This window comes from Acanthopagrus latus, chromosome 8, assembly GCF_904848185.1.
Source record: "Acanthopagrus latus isolate v.2019 chromosome 8, fAcaLat1.1, whole genome shotgun sequence".
In the NCBI taxonomy this organism is placed as follows: Eukaryota; Metazoa; Chordata; class Actinopteri; order Spariformes; family Sparidae; genus Acanthopagrus; species Acanthopagrus latus.
Window position 1 is genome coordinate 9,499,137 of NC_051046.1, and position 19,284 is coordinate 9,518,420.

The 19,284-nt window shown below is 39.9% G+C and overlaps 2 protein-coding genes across 3 annotated transcripts in view; both read right to left on the minus strand.

The window, feature by feature from the left end:
- Positions 1 to 60: 60 nt before the first annotated feature.
- Positions 61 to 14,558, minus strand: zgc:162879 (ras and EF-hand domain-containing protein). Of its 2 annotated transcripts, none has more exons than XM_037106222.1 (17): positions 13,939 to 14,558; positions 11,775 to 11,927; positions 10,102 to 10,192; positions 9,695 to 9,790; positions 4,219 to 4,296; positions 4,010 to 4,125; positions 3,852 to 3,920; positions 3,194 to 3,266; positions 2,992 to 3,062; positions 2,695 to 2,884; positions 2,501 to 2,602; positions 1,322 to 1,469; positions 1,151 to 1,232; positions 923 to 1,037; positions 728 to 841; positions 541 to 617; positions 61 to 452 (listed from the first exon to the last, which is right to left on the minus strand). In XM_037106222.1, the coding sequence occupies exons 1-17, from the start codon at positions 14,241 to 14,243 to the stop codon at positions 350 to 352; spliced, it is 1,983 nt and encodes a 660-aa protein (XP_036962117.1). In that variant the 5' UTR covers positions 14,244 to 14,558; the 3' UTR covers positions 61 to 349. The 2 variants fall into 2 exon arrangements, with proteins under 2 accessions (XP_036962117.1, XP_036962118.1); XM_037106223.1 differs by having other exon boundaries at positions 1,322 to 1,466; positions 13,939 to 14,553.
- Positions 14,559 to 15,781: 1,223 nt separating this feature from the next.
- sema4ba (sema domain, immunoglobulin domain (Ig), transmembrane domain (TM) and short cytoplasmic domain, (semaphorin) 4Ba) overlaps positions 15,782 to 19,284 on the minus strand; it is a 77,916-nt gene continuing 74,413 nt past the window's right edge. The window contains exon 15 of the mRNA XM_037107946.1: positions 15,782 to 19,155. Within this exon, the coding sequence (XP_036963841.1) occupies positions 18,383 to 19,155 (773 nt within the window). The 3' untranslated portion in view covers positions 15,782 to 18,382. The remainder of the gene's footprint in view (positions 19,156 to 19,284) is intronic.

Sequence of the window (19,284 nt, forward strand, 5' to 3'; positions counted from 1 at the left end):
TTAAAAAGGCTTTTTTTTCCATCTGGTAAAACCATTTAAAAAAGTTAAATCTCAACTCAGTCTCAATTATTGTTCCTTATTTATTTACTTCATAAAATTACTTTACTACCGTATAAATACAAAAACCTAAGAAAAATATAAGCATGATTACATTATTTGCATTTCACGTGTATGCATGTTTTCCATTAACAGAAATCTTCATTTTGATCAGAGAAATATATATTTGAGGCTTGAGAGTTAAATATTTCAATGCTTAAAAAGTTCTTGCAGGAAAAAAATATGCTCTTCATCACAAAAATAAAAATCACTTGGTGTCCTTCATTGCTCCGTCATATCGACTGATATCGATCTACAGTCCACAGCAGGCGTTTAGCTTCTTCTTTGGGTTGGACGGACTTAGTCTGACCTGAGATTCTGACTGCCGCCTCAGTTTGACATTTTTCTTTACCTCTCTGTGGAAAGGGAAAACAAGTCTAAGTGTCTCCATGGTTTGAGAAGGAAAAGAAAACACTTTAAAACTCACTCTCTTCTGCCTCCTACCTCGCTAGATGAAGCACGGCCTCGACGACGTTCGTTCCCTCTTTGGCACTTGTCTCGCAGAACAAGGCGCCGTATGCCTGCAAGCAAAGTAGACATACCTGACTGCAGTGGGTTTATTTAGACACCTGGGAGGGCCGGGTGTCTGTATAAACATTCTTCAATCAGGTGGAATGAGAAAGTTACACACCTTGGCCAACTTCTCTCCGTGCAAACTCCTCACACAGCTTCCCTCTGGAAGCTGCTCTCGCAGGTCCACCTTGTTTCCAATAACACACATGGGGATTTTCTCCTCTGCTGAGTCCTGTTGAAAAACAAAGGACGTTGTAAAATATATTCCTGCTTCTTCATCAGTTATTAAACACTTGAGAATTTCAACAGTTACCTGGATCTGATCCACCCACGCCCTGACATTCAGGAAGCTGGTTTCTGAAGTGACATCATAGAGGAGCAGGACTCCATGAGCTTTACGGAAATAGGACCTGGCAATGCTACGAAACCTACAATAAAAATAAATACAACCCAATATTTAGTGTATTTTTTATTTTAAGAATAGTTTTGTTAACACAGATTTAATTGGTATCATGTTTGTCACATGTTGAAACTCCTCTACCTCTCCTGCCCAGCTGTGTCCCATATCTGCAGGCTCGTCTTCTCTCCGTCCACCAGCATCCTCTTCATTTGGAAATCAACTCCTGACAACCAAAAAAACAGATTTTAAACTTCTGAAATCAAGAATGCGTCAGCGTCTGATTGAATGTTATGTGTTTGCTGTGGCACGCACCCAGCGTTGTCTGCATGTCTCCTCTGAACTCGTTGAGCGTAAGTCTCAGCAGGAAGCTGGACTTTCCAGATCCTGCATCTCCGGCTAAAACCAGACGGAACATCGGAACAGGTTCTTCAGATTCCACTATGTCTGCTTCTAAAGGCTTCTCACATGGGACAAAAGATAACTTTAATATGGAAAACTCTATTTTTTAATTAAGAAATCAGTAAGTCAGTTTATTCTCGACTCAAGCCCCACTTCATTATATTTCTGGAGCTTTCGCTCAAATTTCACAGCCTTTGCCATCATACAACCACCTGTAATCACATGACCAATGCTGGCCATTTCATTTAGCAAGTTACAAACACAGGCTGATAGTATGTCATTAGTGTTGGCAGGTATTTGGTCATAAACCCAAACGAGTTGGATGAATCACATTTTTCAACACAAAAGGTAAGACACTGGTGGTGATGCATCAGTGGTTCCCAACCAGAGGGTGTTACAATATAAATCTGAGGGGTCGTGAGATGAGTGACAGGAGAGGAAACAGAGGAAATCTTTGGAGTTTTGTCCTCTTAAATAACCAATTTTGGTCATGCTTCAAGTCCACTAAATTTCATTCTAAGTAGATGGTAATTACCAAGTGACAAATGAGACATTTCTGTGGAATTACCACAATGTCTACCTCACAGTTTATTGGAAATTACCCCCTTATTATTTAATAATAATATTCTGCTCTATTCAATAAGCGGTTGATAAATCACCCGCGATTTCTTTTAAACATTTCCAGGAAACTTCCAACAACTTTCTGTCAAAAATCTTCTGGTCAGTAAATTGAAGTACATGATTTAATTAATCATCATCACCTTGGTAATTACTACCTAGTATGAAATTTCCAGATATGTAATGCAATTTCACTTCTTTGGGACTGAAACAGAAAATAAATCAATATGAGTTGTTGATTAAACTCGTCTCAAATGTTAAACATGTCTGGTGGCTTTCTATTGTTACCAGCCGGGGCACACCTGTGTGATAATCAAGCTGGCATCTTGATATGCCGCACCTGTCAGGTGGGTGGATGATATCAGTGCTCAGTGACGTGGATTTAAACATATTTGTGAACACACAGTTTGTGTTTTTGTTTGGTGTAAAACGAATGCTTAATGACGAGGTCTCGTGCATTAAAAAGTGTTTTACCTTTGAGGAAAATGCAGACAAACGTCTTCGTAGGGATGATGCAATAGAGTTTGTCCTGCTCGGAGCCACTGACACTGTCGCTTCAGATTTCACTTCTGATATCTGTGACAGACAAAGAAAATACTATTTTTAACTCACCAGCACATTGACATTATCTGACCTCTGACCTATTTGAGCCTGATGTCTGTTCTGACCTCCACATCAGACGGGACGTACGAGTAACTGTGGTGCACAGTTTCTGTCGAGCTCCTGCTGTCGTCGCTGTCGTAATCGCTGCCTTCGCTCTCAGCCGTGTCCATCGGCAGCGAGACTCCACTGTCCAGGTACTTATCAGCCCAGGTGGCCACATGAGAGTAGGTCATTTTGCTGGGATCTGGCTCCGAGCTGCACCAAAGCACCAACACACTTTAAGCTTTAAGCTTTAAGCTGCGACGACTCAATTTGCGAAAATCAAAGCTCAGATTCACAAAGGTGTAAAGAACCTTATATACCTGCTGTGGTTGAGTGTGCTCTGTCGGAGGGGTTTCATCCTTCGGGCTGGGATTTCATTTTGGGGAGACAGCTGTTGGGGAGATTAGGAGCATCAGGGAGGAAACTTTTTTTTTTTTTACACTTGAACTAGTGAAAACAATATACTGTCAGCGTCCATTGGAAAATATGAGGAAATATGTCATCAGTTAACATGGAACTTACCCTCCTTTTAGCTGCGCTGGCCAACGCGGAGCGCAGCCCGTCATTACTGTCGTACAGCTTTTTGTTTGTTTCCCTAAAAATGTGTTCATGGTAACACAAGACAGGTTCAGACACAAGTACAGACATTTACTTTATATAACAGTTGTGTGGTGAATAGGACGGGGCAATATGAAACTATACATCATCTCAGATTTTTTTATATCACAATAAGTGTTTTCCTGGTTTTAAAGGCTGGATTACAGTTAAGTGATGTTAAAGTTTCTAGATTAGAAAGTTTCCATTTCTAATTTATCTCTTTACCCAAATGTAAAGCAACATCATGAAGAAATTCCCATACTGTGTGATTTGGCACCCCCCAAAGCTCCTGAGTGCAACACCACTGTAGAACAATACAAATCCCAGGTCTGTAACCATTTGTCACATGTAATGTTGCTGCTAACTACACACACACAACTCATTACATCAAAACAATTTAACACTGAATTTGGTATTTTGTTGCTAACAGAAATCTTAACGACTGATATCTCAAAACCTGAGCATTCAAAACCAAAACTGAGGCAAACCTTTGATAATGATGAGTAATTATAAACTTTCCATAGTTACTTTTTCTTCTGAATGTTAAGACTCAGAGGCTTCATCAATTAAGAGACAGACTTACTGGAGAATGTGTATCTGACTGGAATACGACTGATACTCCAAAAGCATCCTCTTCAAATCCTCTGTTTCTCTGTAAAGACACACAGGCCCCATGTTGTACTGTTTGCTGGATCATATTTTGTGTCAGCAGGGCATGAGTGTCAAACAGCGGCGGCTCACCTTTCGTGCTGAGCTTTCTGGTCTGCGTAAATGTTCTTCAGCTTGTCCAGCTCTGTGTGCAGGATGGCGATGTCGGTCTGGGCCTGCACCAGAGACGTCCGCAGCTGCTCGTTTTCCTGGGAGGAGATTCAGTGTGAAGAGCTAGAGTAACTCTACATGACATGCATCCGACTGGTTCAACTGAAACAATCACATCTAAAACGATTTACCTGTGAGAGATCACTGATTTGTCTGTTCAGTCTGACCACCTCTTCCTTTGACTGGTTGGAATCAGAGTCCTCTTGGCTCTGGGAAAAAAGACATTTACACAAAACACTTTGTTACAAACACGTTCAGATGTCAATAAGCTGATGTGTTTTTATTTTGAATAAAAAAAAAGGCATTTCCAGACTTGTAGTTCCATATGTTGGCAAACTAAGTAGCAGTCAGCCCTTTGGATGTAGACATATCAGTTATAATCAAACCAAACAGTTGGTATATCTCAACTTGTGACCAAGAAATGTGCTGAGTGGGATTTTTTACAGCTAAAAAATAAATCTGTCTTACAAGTATTTTGGCGTGAACTCTCAGTCTAAATAAAGAAATAATAAATAGAGTGCCTTGGATTGTTCTCCTTTTTTAAAAGTTTGTGTTCCCTCCAAAAAAAACCTCCTTCACCACACAGTGTTCAAACTTCCTATAAATATTTTGGCAATAAACTAATGGCCAATATATTGTCAACAAGCGCCATCTACTGGCAAGTAATGCAACTGCTTTCACAATTCAACATTTGGGCCAAACAGAGGCCTTGAACATTACTGCATTTTTCTATTTTACACCACTTTACAGTATGTGTTACATTTTTTCACTGTAGATACGCGCGAGGTGGAATTGTTTTCATGCTTTGTGATGTAGGGCGGACCTGCTGAAGGTGTAGATATTGACCTATAGCACAGCATCAGATTTCAACTGTTGATAGCATGACTGAAACACAATACAAATAAGTCTTGCATTACCCAGGCATAAGGTGGTGTAATTATCTACCCCACAGTAGCTGCAATTACATTTTTGTATTTACTTTGTGATTTAAAGGAACGATGAGAAGGTTTTCTTCATGTTGATAACAAATAGAAGGTTACTGCCGTGCGATTATCAGCATTGTGAGCAAGTTCAGCAAGAGGAAGAAGATCACTGAGCTTTTCTTTAAACTGCTGAATGTTGGTATTCACCATCATCATTTGTCACACTGCCCGAGACGACCAGTCACAGGTCTTATGCTCTGCTGCCACATATGCTATGAGCTTCTACTGCACAAATATAAAGGCGACTACTTCAACTGACATTTAACGCCAACACTAATTTATCTAAAGCTCAGATTAGAGCTGCTTAGAAAGGGAAAAAATAAGATATCTATTCATCTTCCAAAAAAAAATAAAAAACAACACTTCCAGTTTGAAGCACACTGAAGGTTGGTGTGAGACAATTTATTATTATTTATTTACTGTTAACCAATTATTCATTATCATGTTGGCTAGCACTTAGTACAAGTGTTTAACATAACACCTCAAACACACCCAAACAAACAAAAACAGCAGCTATAACACAAGAGAAAAAAACGAACAGACTGCCCGTAGGCGGCAACATCGGCTAGGCGATGTCCAGAAGTGCTGCTACTCTTATGTACAGAGCGTATTATTATTATTATCATTATCATTATTATTTAGTTCAGGTTATTTAAGGACGACTATAGTGCAGTTCAGACTGCAGTGCTGTGGTGGAAAGGCAGGCAGGACAGCAAAGTGCCTTTAGCTGGATTGTAAACTTAAACTATGGGAGCTAGCACAGCTAATGGGCTTGTTACACCCGCAAACGTAATAACTGCCCACAAACGTAATAAACCACAAACGTAATACAAATCTGCAGCTTTGAATGTAATAATCCCGCAAATGTAATAAATTTCCCACAAACGTAATAAAATTTGCCTACTGCAAACGTAATACTGAATTTCCTGCAAATGTAATAACTATTACATTTGCAGGAAATTATTACATATGTGGGAAAGTGAAAATCTGTAAATGTAATAACTTCCCACAAATGTAATATGAGACAAAATAATGATCTTTGTGGTTGTTGTTGTTTATTTGTTTACTTATAAACCTGCCAATAGTGACTGAATGTTGACAAGCAACCCGCAGGTCAGGTGGGGCAGGTCAGAAAGTGACAGAGCAGTGTTCTAAGTTATTAATAACACACACACACACACACACACACACACACACACACACACACAGGTCATGCTCATAATTTTAAGGGCTATGGTTAGCACTGCTGCCTCACAGCTAGAAGATCCCCGGTTTGCGTCCCGGTTAGGACGCCTGGGATCTTTCTGTGTGGAGTTTGCATGTTCTCCCTGTGCAGCGTAGGTTTTCACCGGGTACTCCAGCTTCTTCCCACAGTCCAAAAACATACTGAGGTTAATTGATTATTCTAAATTGTCCGTAGGTGTGAATGAGAGTGTGCCTGGTTGTTTGTCTCTATGTGTAGCCCTGTGATAGACTGGCGACCTGTCCAGGGTGTCCCCTGCCTTCGCCCTAAGTCAGCTGGGATACGATCCAGCCCCCCCGCGACCCTGCAGAGGATTAAGCGGCGTAAATATAATGTACAGATAATGGATGGATGGATGGATATCAAAAGCCAAAAACTTGAATAGATAGTCCATTCTTTGAAGTAGGCCTAATGAAAACATTTGTCAAGATTTAAGACTGGTCCATGTTCTTTTTGATAGTAACATGGACCAAGACTGTCTGAACACTGACAATTAAAGTCTTGCAAATAAAGAATGACTGTAACTTAAATTAATCTACCATTGTGAATGCAGGAAAGTGAGAATTGCCATGTAGGCTACCGTAAGTAACAGAAAAATTCCCAATGTTACATTATGTTACATTATTTTAAATAAACGGCCTTTCAATTAAGTGTGATGTAATTGTTGATGATTTGTTGCTGCAAATAAATGAATGAATGGGTATGCACCACCACTCTGCCAATCAGAACAAAGAAGACGCACTGACAGGCTACAACTTTGGCAGAACTTTTCACCCCTTTCCTGGTAAGTCAGCATGATGTATTTTGTATCGATGAATTCATTGAAATCTCAAGATATATGATGGTTTCGCAGTAGTTTTAAAGCTCAGTCCGCTATATTGTCAAAAGCGTCCCTCTTGTATTTTTTTCCTCTTATGTAGCATGATACTCCAACATAATTAGCTGCACCACATGCCAGCTTAAATAAAGGTCTATAGTCACTTCGCGGTAAAACAGCAACAACTTTTCACTCCTTTCCCGGTCAGCAAGCATGATGTATTTGGTGTCAATGGATTCGTTGAAATCTCAAGATTCATATAATACCGCTGGTTTTGCGCTACCTTAAAAATTGAGTCCGCTAGATTGTCAAACGTGTCGATGTAGCATTTTTTTCATGCAAAGTTACGTGTTTAATGCGTATTATATTGCAACTTGCCCAATTGCACACTAGATATAAAGTGCTATTTTAATTGCACAATTCTCAATACATTTTACAATAATTAAATACCAACAATGGTAATTTTATAATACAGAGAGAACTAGAACAGAAATATAAAGTGCTTGTTGAATTGCACATTGCTCTACTGCCTAAGAATAAAAGATGATAGAATTGCAGACTTATTACATACTACAATAATTCGTTAACAGTTATAATTTGTGAGTACCCAACTATGTGGACATGTAAAAATTAAACATTATAATATACAATAGATGATAACACACAACAAATCAGCAGCAGTGGACAAGTTAAAAATGATCACAATTAGTGGCAACAGGTTTGATTTTCCAAAGTTTAAGATGCTTGGAAAATGAAGCAATAGTGGGTAGATCAGGCACTTGGTGTGGAGTTCCAAGAATTTGTCGCTCGATAGGAAAAAGTTGCTTGACCAAAAGTACTTCTCCTTAAAAGAACAGTACAATCACCCCTAGAGCCTGCTCACTTTCCTGCAATCACAATGGTAGATTAATTTAAGTTACAGTCATTCTTTATTTGCAAGACTTTAATTGTCAGTGTTCAGACAGTCTTGGTCCATGTTACTATCAAAAAGAACATGGACCAGTCTTAAATCTTGACAAATGTTTTCATTAGGCCTACTTCAAAGAATGGACTATCTATTCAAGTTTTTGGCTTTTGATATCCATCCATCCATCCATTATCTGTACATTATATGTACGCCGCTTAATCCTCTGCAGGGTCGCGGGGGGGCTGGATCGTATCCCAGCTGACTTAGGGCGAAGGCAGGGGACACCCTGGACAGGTCGCCAGTCTATCACAGGGCTACACATAGAGACAAACAACCAGGCACACTCTCATTCACACCTACGGACAATTTAGAATAATCAATTAACCTCAGTATGTTTTTGGACTGTGGGAGGAAGCCGGAGTACCCGGTGAAAACCTACGCTGCACAGGGAGAACATGCAAACTCCACACAGAAAGATCCCAGGCGTCCTAACCGGGACGCAAACCGGGGATCTTCTAGCTGTGAGGCAGCAGTGCTAACCACTGGGCCACTGTGCAGCCCCGGCCTTTGATATGCAGACATTAAATGGTTCAAACATTGGCTCTCATAAGCCACCAGCATAGGCTTGTAGCCATAGCCCTTAAAATTATGAGCATGACCTGTGTGTGTGTGTGTGTGTGTGTGTGTGTGTGTGTGTGTGTGTCATTAATAACTTAGAACACTGCACTGTCACTTTCTGACCTGCCCCACCTGACCTGCGGGTTGCTTGTCAACATTCAGTCACTATTGGCAGGTTTATAAGTAAACAAATAAACAACAACAACCACAAAGATCATTATTTTGTCTCATATTACATTTGTGGGAAGTTATTACATTTACAGATTTTCACTTTCCCACATATGTAATAATTTCCTGCAAATGTAATAGTTATTACATTTGCAGGAAATTCAGTATTACGTTTGCAGTAGGCAAATTTTGTTACGTTTGTGGGAAATTTATTACATTTGCGGGATTATTACATTCAAAGCTGCAGATTTGTATTACGTTTGTGGTTTATTACGTTTGTGGGCAGTTATTACATTTGCGGGTGTAACAGGGCTAACAACAGCATTCCTCAAGTTGTACACACACAGCGCCTTATCAAACATTACCCTCTGTGCTTGTCCTTGCACCAACTACAAGCAAGCAGCATTCCTATGTCCTGAATGAGAAGTCAGGCCGACTCCCTCTCTGAGACTGGCTTGACACTGGAGGGCCTTGTGATTTTCCCTGACGCCCTGTTTAACACATCATAATTACCATGTCTGAGGCATGTCTTCTCTGATCTTTGTGTCTAATGTTTTCTTATTGAAATGACACAACTGTGTGTTATTTATTTTAACAGTTACATTTTTCTTACACAAGTCCTTAAAGGTGCACTTTGATAGGTCATCTCAATAAATGTGAGACATTTGGAAAGCACTTCCTCTCTCTCTGTGTTGCTGCAGGGGGTTTTTCCGGAAATGAAGCCAGAGCTACATGTGCAGGAGCTTCTGTGTTGTCTTTCAGGTCCGGTGGCTTGTTTCTCTCTTCCATGATGTAAGAAAATAAGCCTTTTTCATACAATCTGTCTGCCATGGGAGAACTAAGTAAATGCATGTTGTGTGGGAAAGCCTACCTTTAAAAGTCTGTCCACCGTTGCACGCAGGTCTGTGACCGTATTCTCGTGCTTCCTCTGCACGGTCGCCAGAACTCCCTCCATTTTCTTTTGCTCCTACAAACATGAAACCGAAGCAGTTAGAGTTGAGGAGCAGCTCGGGCCTTGAAGAGAGGCTTTCATCTGACTGTACAGAGGCTCTTTGTGAGGAGACGTGTAACCTGCTGCTGTGTGCTGCACCACAAATATGCAGGTAGCTCACGGGAACCAAGGAAAATGTGCTGAAATCTACCCTTTACTGCGAAATAAAACACAATCTTTTGCCCAATTTTTGCTTAAATGCAGCTGCTTAACTTTGATGTCTATGAATATCAGAGTAAATCACAGGAGCAGCCGTCCACTATAAATACTGCAGGTATCGCACTTACCTCTTCTTGCACCCTTTCCTCTACTCTGGCTAGTTGCTGCTGTATATCCTCCTCCAGTTCTGTCAGTTGACTGTTGTTCATCTCCTCAGCTCTGAGTGAGCAGAGAAGTACGTTCAATTAAAGCAGATCCTCCAAAAGTAGCCCAGCAGATTAATACAGGCAGGACTGAAAATACAAATCCATTCCCCTACTATCAATAAGTCAGTTCTACCCGACTGACTCTACTCTTGTCAGACTACATATGAACCAACCAGAGGGGAGGGAGGGACAGCCCTTTTAAAGCAGATTCCACAGGTGTGCTAAACTGTGACAGTGAGACTTCTCAATATTGTTTTATTTTAGTAAAGATTTATGTCAGGTTTTCCAATGTTTAAAGAATATTTATTTTCAAAAGATAATGGAAAAACACTAAGATTAAAGCAGATATCCAGTTTCTAAAATGATTAAAAGAGCAGGGAAGTGCAGCACATTTAAGTTCTTCCTACTTCCTTGAATGAGGAATGTCACTGTTTTGTACTTAATGAACCACAGAACAACTCTAAACCAAAACAGATTGGACACGCGATTCTTTCCAGTGTGTAGGACTGAAATTCAATAGTTGTGTCAAGGTACTACATGATCAGTTCACAGGCTTAAAAGGAAATGATTAAAATCCTTAACTCACAGTTTCCTTGAGCCTTTAAAATACAGTATCTGAGACCACTGTTAAGGTACTTTGCATTCATTCATTGTTCAGATTAAATGTTATTCACAAGGGCAAAAAAATCTAAGTTGATATAACAGGCATTTTCTCTACTGTCAACTGTGCAGCAGTGATCACAGAAATTGCTGTTATACAATTAAAAAAAATTGTAAATCAATTTAATTTCAATTGTTAAGTAATAAAAATGATTTTAAAAGGTTAAACCAAGAACATTGTGATGAATTTTATTTATTTTTTCTGCTGAGTTTGAATGAAGCATTTTTAACTACAGTAAAATGACTTCTGAGTCTGATGGCTTCTGTGAACAACTGTTTCTGGCTGGATCTTATTGTTTAATGAAGAGGTTTAGTCTCTGTAGCGATGTTGTCATTAATGCTGTTGGACACTTAATAACAATCAGAGCCAGTCAGTGGCAAAAACGAGCTCTTAAAGTGGATTACTTTGAAGGTACACAATCGCCCGCAGGGATATTGCAGCCAGTTTCATATGTGCAGTGAGCTCACTTAATGCCGGACCAATTTCAAAAACTGTTTTCACTTAAACATGGGAAAATGGGGTCAAGGTTGAAAAATACCACTTTAAAGTTCCCTTTAATGCAGTTTAAAGTGAAGCAGTTAATCCCAGTTGACGCAGTGGAGTCGGAGGTTTGGTTTATTCACTGTCTTTGTAGCTTAAAGCCACAAGAGGGCAGCAGCTCACCACTGGGCTGAAGTCAAAACACATCCACAGGCAGTTTGTTGCAGTAAGGATAATTAGGACTTTTTAAACTGTCACTTTTAAATGTAACCAGTTTCCACTACTCATACCAACATTAAAGCCACACGAGAGTGTCCATCATCTTCAACACTGTGATGTGAGTCACTGTTTAAATGACAGCTCATTATTTCATAGCCATTCTGTTTATCTCTAGTTCACAGGTCAGATTTTCTAAACTGACCCTGCACAGGCAAATCGTAACATTTGTTCTCACCGCTTTAAACTGGTCTCCAGCTTTTCACACTCTAGTCTGTTGTCCAGGCTTTGGTTGACCAGAGAGTGGATGACTTCCTCATACTGCTGCAGCAGAGTCATGTTTGCAGAGGAGTGAATGGCCTGGTACAGGTCAGCCAGCTGCTCCTTGAGACTGGGAGGAGAACAAACAGTTACAACCAGCGACGAACAGATCAGTGTTGTTCTTTCAATGTCATACTCCACCCAGAATCTATCTCTGTGGGATCAACTACTGTTAAACCATATGTAAAATACCTCCGAGCATGGAAAAGTGGGAGCAGTCAAGATTTTCTTGAACAAATAAAATGAATGTGTGTTGAAAACGCCACATAGGGTCATCATTAGCATCACAGCATTTGACTCAGCAACAGGTGGATGTGCACTGAGCTCATTAATCACTGTAGAGAGTAGTGTGACTTCATTAAAGATCAATCTGCTTTTTATTTTCTGGATTAATAGATAAATCATGTTGTCTATAAAGTGTTTTTTTTGTCCACAAACAGTCCAAAACCCAAAGACTCTTCTTTTACTATTATTAATAACAAAGAAGTGCAGCAAATTCTCACATTTAAGAAGCTGGAACCAGTAAATATTTGAATATTCAACATGAACTCTGTTTTCAGTAAACAGCTTAATTTGTTATAAATCTTAACTTTATCTATTATAACTTCTATAGAGGCTGAATGAACATACTATGATGATTATCAGGATATGATTGTAAATTGCAATTATTTTGGTCATGATAATCATCCCATGTCTGATAGAGGCTGATTCTTTCTGCAGTTTTCTCTCCTCTATCTTGGCCACCTCTAACCACTTTCAGAATTAAACTGCAGCCACTTAGCTGCCAGCAATTGGGTAAAACTACCTTAATTGCAGTAATGTAACAACCCATCAAAGAATCCTACTTTCATGAACATGATAAAGCGAGTTGTTGATTCAACTATGAAGTCACTTTGGGGGCTGCAGATTGAAGTGCCGATGAATTATAGACCGTTGCACTGAGAGATGCTTCCATTACTCTGTCCTGCAATTCATCAGTTGAAAACAAAACAAACAAACATTTCTTACAAAAGACCCATTATGCTCTTTCCTTTTACCTTTCCTTGAGTGTTTTATGTATGTTCTTGTCTCAAAACACACACTGCTCCTGACAATGCCTCGTCAGCAGTTTCGCCTTGAATTTTATGACTTTGTGACTTCTTTGTAGCCCATAAGATTGGACACAGCCTAATGTTATTGTTTATGCGACGCTGGGTCAAGCCAAGGACATTACATTAAAACATGGACACAGCATGCGAGGCAGAGTGTTCGGAAGCCAAAATGAGATCTTGAAAACAGAGATCTTACTTGGCTCCTTAGAGACTTCCGCCGACTGAGACGGCTTTTTAAGTGGCCTCAAATGTTAAATCAGCTGCTGAAGTTGCTTGTGAAGTTCACAGACTTGCCATTCAAACACCTACTTGCAGCAAGCATCCATGTTTTCCTGAGCAGATGCACTGTGGGGCTTTGAGATTGGATGCTGGGGAATGCCCCCTCGGAAATTCCGAAATACATACACCATTAGCAATGCTGGGTCAGGGATGGCTGAGCTGACCAATCAGAGCAGACTGGGGGAAATGTAGTGCTGCAATACTGGACAGTATGAGGAAACTGATGTGTTCTTTGAGCATTAGAGCATGTAAAAACAATGTGTGTCCTTTAACTCAATGTCCACTTATAAGGCTTTTTTTTGCCATGTCAATATATTTTATTTTTTATATATGAAGACAGACCACTGGAGAAAGCAACGGTGGCAATAAAGTGACCCCACATGTAATATATTAACACAAACATGTAAATGGTTTAGTCAAGCTAGCTAGCTAAACTAAGCTAAGCTAGCCTGCTGTTGAAGACGTTACACCTGTTGACTAAATTAATCTGTGCAGACAGGTAGGACGCCTGAAGACTCATTAAAGTTAACCTTGGTGAGCAACTTTGGTCTACGGCTAATGGGTCAGCAGAACTATCCGATAAGTTTAATAACAATGTCACTAATAATGATAACAAAGCTATATTTTCGTTAATATGAGCAGCTAACAGTAGCTAACGGCGGACAGCGGCAGCCGTTGGTCACGGCGGGCAGCAGCCGGATGTGAGTTTACCTCTCAGGGAGCACAGAAGCCGCATCTATCCCGCCCACAAACTCTTCCCACGGACAGCTTTGGGACGACCCAGCGCCAAACGACGCCAAGTCCAGAGTCTCTGAGACCTCCTGGAACCTGGAGGAAAAGCTGCTGTAGTCGATGTATCCGTCTTCGTCTGGGTCAAACTTATCGAACAGGGTTTTGATCTCCCCCTCGGGGACGCACAGCTCCCGGCACACGACGGTAAAGTCCTCGTACTCGATCTTGCCGGACTTGTCCACATCACAGGCAGAAAACAGTCTCTGGAGGCTGGGTCGGTCCATAGTCGAACGAGTAAAAAACACATACAGAACATGTACAGGATAAAGTGAAAAAAATAATAATAATAAACAAAAGAAAAATGCGTCCTCTCTTGGAAGTGATTGCTGTGCGACAACCAAAAAGCTAAAAGTGTCAGTGAAAGTCTCACAGACGCGTTCAGGAGCCACCCATTGGTCCAGGTCTCACCGTAGGCGGGTGTCATCCGAATTAATGGACCCAATGAGCCACTTCCTACCTGGGATCTCTCAGTGACTCCTGCTGGGATTATAGTTGTTTGTTTTCGTTCAGAGTTAGATGTCATCCATGTGTGGGTCATACGCAGGTGGCTTGTCTCTGTTTGCCTTTGAGGTGTGTGTGTGGAGCATATGAGAGTTTTATCAGATACACTCCTCTTTGTTCACCTGAGTGTGCAGAGTGTGTTTCTGACTCCACCCTGTCAGATTAAAACAGGGGGCAAAAGGAAAAAAAAGTCATTATACAGCAGTGGAAGAGGAAGAAGTACTGATTAAACGCTGTTTAAACTACAAGAACACAGTATTATCCTCAAAATGTAGTTAAAATATGAAAGGTAATAGTACTATTTGTGCAGTAATGTGACCCCTGTCAGGTTTACTATTTGGATTAATAATACTACCATCAAAAAATATAAAGTACATGTATGTTGCATTTATTTATTTATTTATTTATTTTTTTGCTGTTGTTGAACTCATTTTAACCTCTTTATATACTGTTGGGTAGTTTAATCATGTCATCACATGCCTGGAGGTTTATCTTAAAATTGCATCCAGATACAGTTACTAACTGTATCCAAGAATCATTATATTAATGTAATGTAACCTGATTACTTTGCATTACTTTTGGATTACCTCCATGCCAAACAAAAGCAAATACGGACAAGGGAAAATAAAATATCATCAGAGTGATGTTGTGTGAGACCAGTATACAATTATTTTTTTAAATAAAATTGTAATCCAGTTAATAATCCAATTTTTATATATCCAATCTCGTCTACATCTATTTTAATTCGTAATTTAACAGAATAGTTTGCAACATTTGGTATCCGAATTATGTAATCCTGTTTCTCCACAAGATGATCTGTAGCGTCACCGTCCTGTGAGAGTCACACATCTATAGAAGCACAACTTTCCACGAGCTCAGAATAACATTTACATTTTCCAGCTAATCCAAGACTGTTTTTAAATAGTTTCTTAAACTGAAGGAGAATTATCTTAGTCATAAAAAGGAACATTTAATCCTTTAGTTTCTGAGAAAAAAAAAAAATCAAATCACATTTGAAGATAGCTTTCACTGAAGAGGAAGGGTATGAAATAAGGTTATCTGAAAAGCAACTACTGACTAAAGCTGTCAGACAAATTTAATGAAGTAGAACAATAAACTTGCATAAAATGGAAACATTCAAGTGAAGAACAAGTACTTCAGATCTGTGATGTACTTCGTTACATTCCACCAATGATACATTTACAATAAACAGCATCATTAGAGGAAACGTTCTGCTGAATAAAATCACGAGCCATTCGAATAAAAAAATTATCCATTTGATCTTTATTTGAAAAATTAAAATAAAGTGCTTTTTATATACAATACAAAAAAAACAAAACAGTAGTGATGTATGATACAAAAAAATACAATTCACAATATTTTTACATTGGCAGCTGAATTTACAAAACAATTTTACATAAAAACTCTTTTTTTTTTTAAACTTACAATACATATTGATAAGAGTCTGAGCAACTTGTACTGTCACAAATAGAAGGCCAGACTATAGTGGTTTATTAAGAGAGAGCAGACGAGGATATTTCCACTGTGGCGTTTATTAGTTTAGGCTTGTATTCAAAGAAAAGCATGTTCAGTACCTGCACATGTTTTAACTAAATCACTGCCACGTTTATATTTGTTCTGCACTTAGCAAAATTTAATATTGTTCCAATGACAGCCACTTCACCAAAAGCTGCCATTTGTGTTTTTAATAACAGTCAAAGCATGAATCTTTCATACTGCATGATTGATTATAGACAACCAAGTCTGTAAAATTCACACAGTCATTTTTTCGCAGTGCCATTTACAAGAAATGTAACATAATACTAATGCGTATCTATAATTAAATATCTTTTAAATCAGCCAGTGGTTATTTATGTGCTACAGTTTTAGAGTAAAATTTAGTCCCTGACCGAGGTTGAAGCCACCGTAACAACAAATTAAATAGAAAGAAGAAAAACAAAACACCTCATGAGCACATACTGTACAACGCTGACAGTATTAAATTACATGTATTCCATGCCTTCACTCTCGTTTCCGAGCATGGCCTGTCCCTTCACACCTACAGTGTCGCATTTCGACTCTACAGCACTACTAACTGGTTAGTTTATTATCCCAAGAGGCACATCTCTTGATTATTGTATCAGAAGGCATTATCCGTTTTCCCCAAGGCAGATTTGTTATCAAACCCATGACCTGCGTTATACTAAGGCTTTTCAACATCATGTGCAAATCCTATGCATTCTGAGTCGAGCGGTACGCCTTCTTGCGTTTCCGTGAATTTTTAAAAATTTTGCTGGCTGCTTTACAACACTAGATCCAAACTCAAGTAAGACTTAGATAATATTATATGACATGAAAAATGCTTTCAAGTTACTCCAACCTCTGACTCATGTTTAGTGGATCATGTGGTTTATACACTTTGTTTTGTTTTCTGATAAGGGGATGGCTAATCAAGGATAACTGAAATGCACGATTCCTGTTAAACACTAGATGAGAATGAAATTTATTGCCTTTATGTCTGCCTTTAAAATCATTAACTGTCCTCAATTAATATGTATATCATGGTTGAGTCTATACAGATGTGTATTATTTAAATCAGACTATGAATAGGTGTATTAAGTTATATTTTATTTTTTCCCCTTTGAGATTAGTGATAGATATTTAAAACATTAAAGAGTGATGATTAAAAATGTCTCTGGCCAATCGTCCTCCTTACCAAAAAATGGCTAAAATCTCTTGCATACTTAGAGTTAGTGTAATGAGAGCGAGTGTGAGTGCGCGTGTGGGTGTGTGTGTTCGCAGCGCTGCTGATCCTAAAGTAATTAACAGCGCCAACACCTTTGTGCTTACTCAGTCTCGAGGTGAGGTTTTTCTCTGTGTTTACCCCACTTCACATTATTTGCTTTGCATAGACTGCCTATCTCGCGAAGAACAGCATGATAATACCTGGAATGAGATTTTTTTCCCTTTATCACATTTGGTGACAGAAAACCCTGTCAGGCTTCCACAGAGGAATATTTGTATTGACTAATAATACCGATACTTAAAAAGAGCATTATGTGACTTCATTTATGACTATATATTTATATATTTATATATATATATAATTTTTGGTGTGTAGTGACTGAGGTGGTAGGAGTTTCTACAACATTTTCCTTGAGGTGATTCTTTCACTTTTCAATAACTCTTCCCAGAATTCTTTCTCTGTTGCTGTGTTTAAACAATGAGAGTGCTTCCTTGACTGGCTATCTAAAAAAGAAAATCTATGACAGGACTTCTTTTTCTTTCTCGCCTGCCACTGGATTGTTAGTGTATATTCTGGTGTGAGTGTTTACTTTGCTACAGAACAATACATAGTGCATAGCCTCAGCGAAGGGGTAGGCTCTTAACCAGATGACAGAATGAAAAGAAAACACTGTGTCAGCTGTTAGTGGAAACATGTTTGAGTATCACTCTGCCTTTCAAAGCATTACCAGTGGATTTTATGGACGGACTGAGCGGCAATGCAGTGAAATTCACTCACTGAATCATCGTTGTGACACCACCTCTACGCTTGTTACATTCCTGTGAGCCGTACGTGAAAGCGTCAAAAAGGCTGAAGGCAAACTGGAACTTCTTCAGTGCGCTTCGAATGCACTTGAATAAACAGGGAGTGAGAGGGAAAATAAAAATGAAATGCACATGGACCACAGGGACAAAACAAAACAAAAAAGACAAAGTGCAAAATCTGTGTAATGAAATGTCTCTCCATGAAGAGTCTGTTCCTCAGTTTTCCCTCTTACGGGGCTTTGTCTTTCTCAGCAAGTGCGCCACTTTCCTTTCAGTTCAAAATGAGTCCTTCTATATGTCACAAAGCCAGGCCTCACACTATAGAGTCTTTAATCTCAGAGCCCAGTCTGACTCGTGGCCGTGGGCATGCGGGAGAAATCTCTACATGGCTCTCTCTCATGTGCAGAGGCCTCTTCTCCGACTCAGAGAAGCTCTTGCTGTTGTCGGGCGACGAGCACTCGTGCGGTGGAGTGCTGCAGATGTAGTTGTCATTAAGGGTCTGGTAGCCCTTGTGATCTGATGCCGACGTTGTCACTGTGTTGCCATTAAGCGGCAAGTTCTCAGCCGGTTTCACCACTATTCTCGGCTTTTTCTGCTGCATGCTGGGGCACTCCCCCTCCTTGAGCATGGACTTCATGTGGTTGCGGTTCCTGTAGACCACGAAGAGTGAGAAGACCACGAGGGAAAACGCCAGGAGGGCACACACCACTATCAGCTCGTTCCAGTAGGTCTTAGTGTTGATCTGCGGGGAGCGGGCCTCTCCTGGCAGGATGATGAACTCCTCCTGGGAGATCTGTGGCGTACGTGAACGGCCTGTCAGGGTTGTGCTCTCCTGCTTGGCCTCACCTCTCACACAGTAGTTTGCCAGAAGTTGTTTGAAGCCTTCCTCCACTGACCAGCACTCGTAGGTTTCCTGCCTGTCAGCTTGAGCTACTACTACTAGCCCCCCCTCTGGGCTGGGGTAATGGAAGTGACCTGTGCTCTCACTGAACTCCCACTTCCTCTCTGCCAAATTAGAGCGCAGCTTGCACGGCAGTACTTTGAACGTGTTGGCTGGGATAATGATCACCTGGCACGAAGACACTCCTGTGAAAAGCAGAGCAGAGAGAGAGATGGAGTCATGAAATGAGCTATATCGCTTTATCTTGTGCACAGTTCAGAATAATAATGGTTTCACACAATCAAGACTCAAACTGAAAGGCAAATTGTGTAAAA

Bases quoted from the DNA above. Each gene is read 5' to 3' on its own strand.
- zgc:162879 (XM_037106222.1), bottom strand. From the start codon at position 14,243: ATGGACCGACCCAGCCTCCAGAGACTGTTTTCTGCCTGTGATGTGGAC. The intron at 9,791-10,101 runs GTAAGTGCGATA...TCATGTTTGTAG, and splicing joins AGGAAAGGGTGCAAGAAGAG to GAGCAAAAGAAAATGGAGGG. The intron at 2,885-2,991 runs GTATATAAGGTT...GCTTTGGTGCAG, and splicing joins AGCACACTCAACCACAGCAG to CTCGGAGCCAGATCCCAGCA.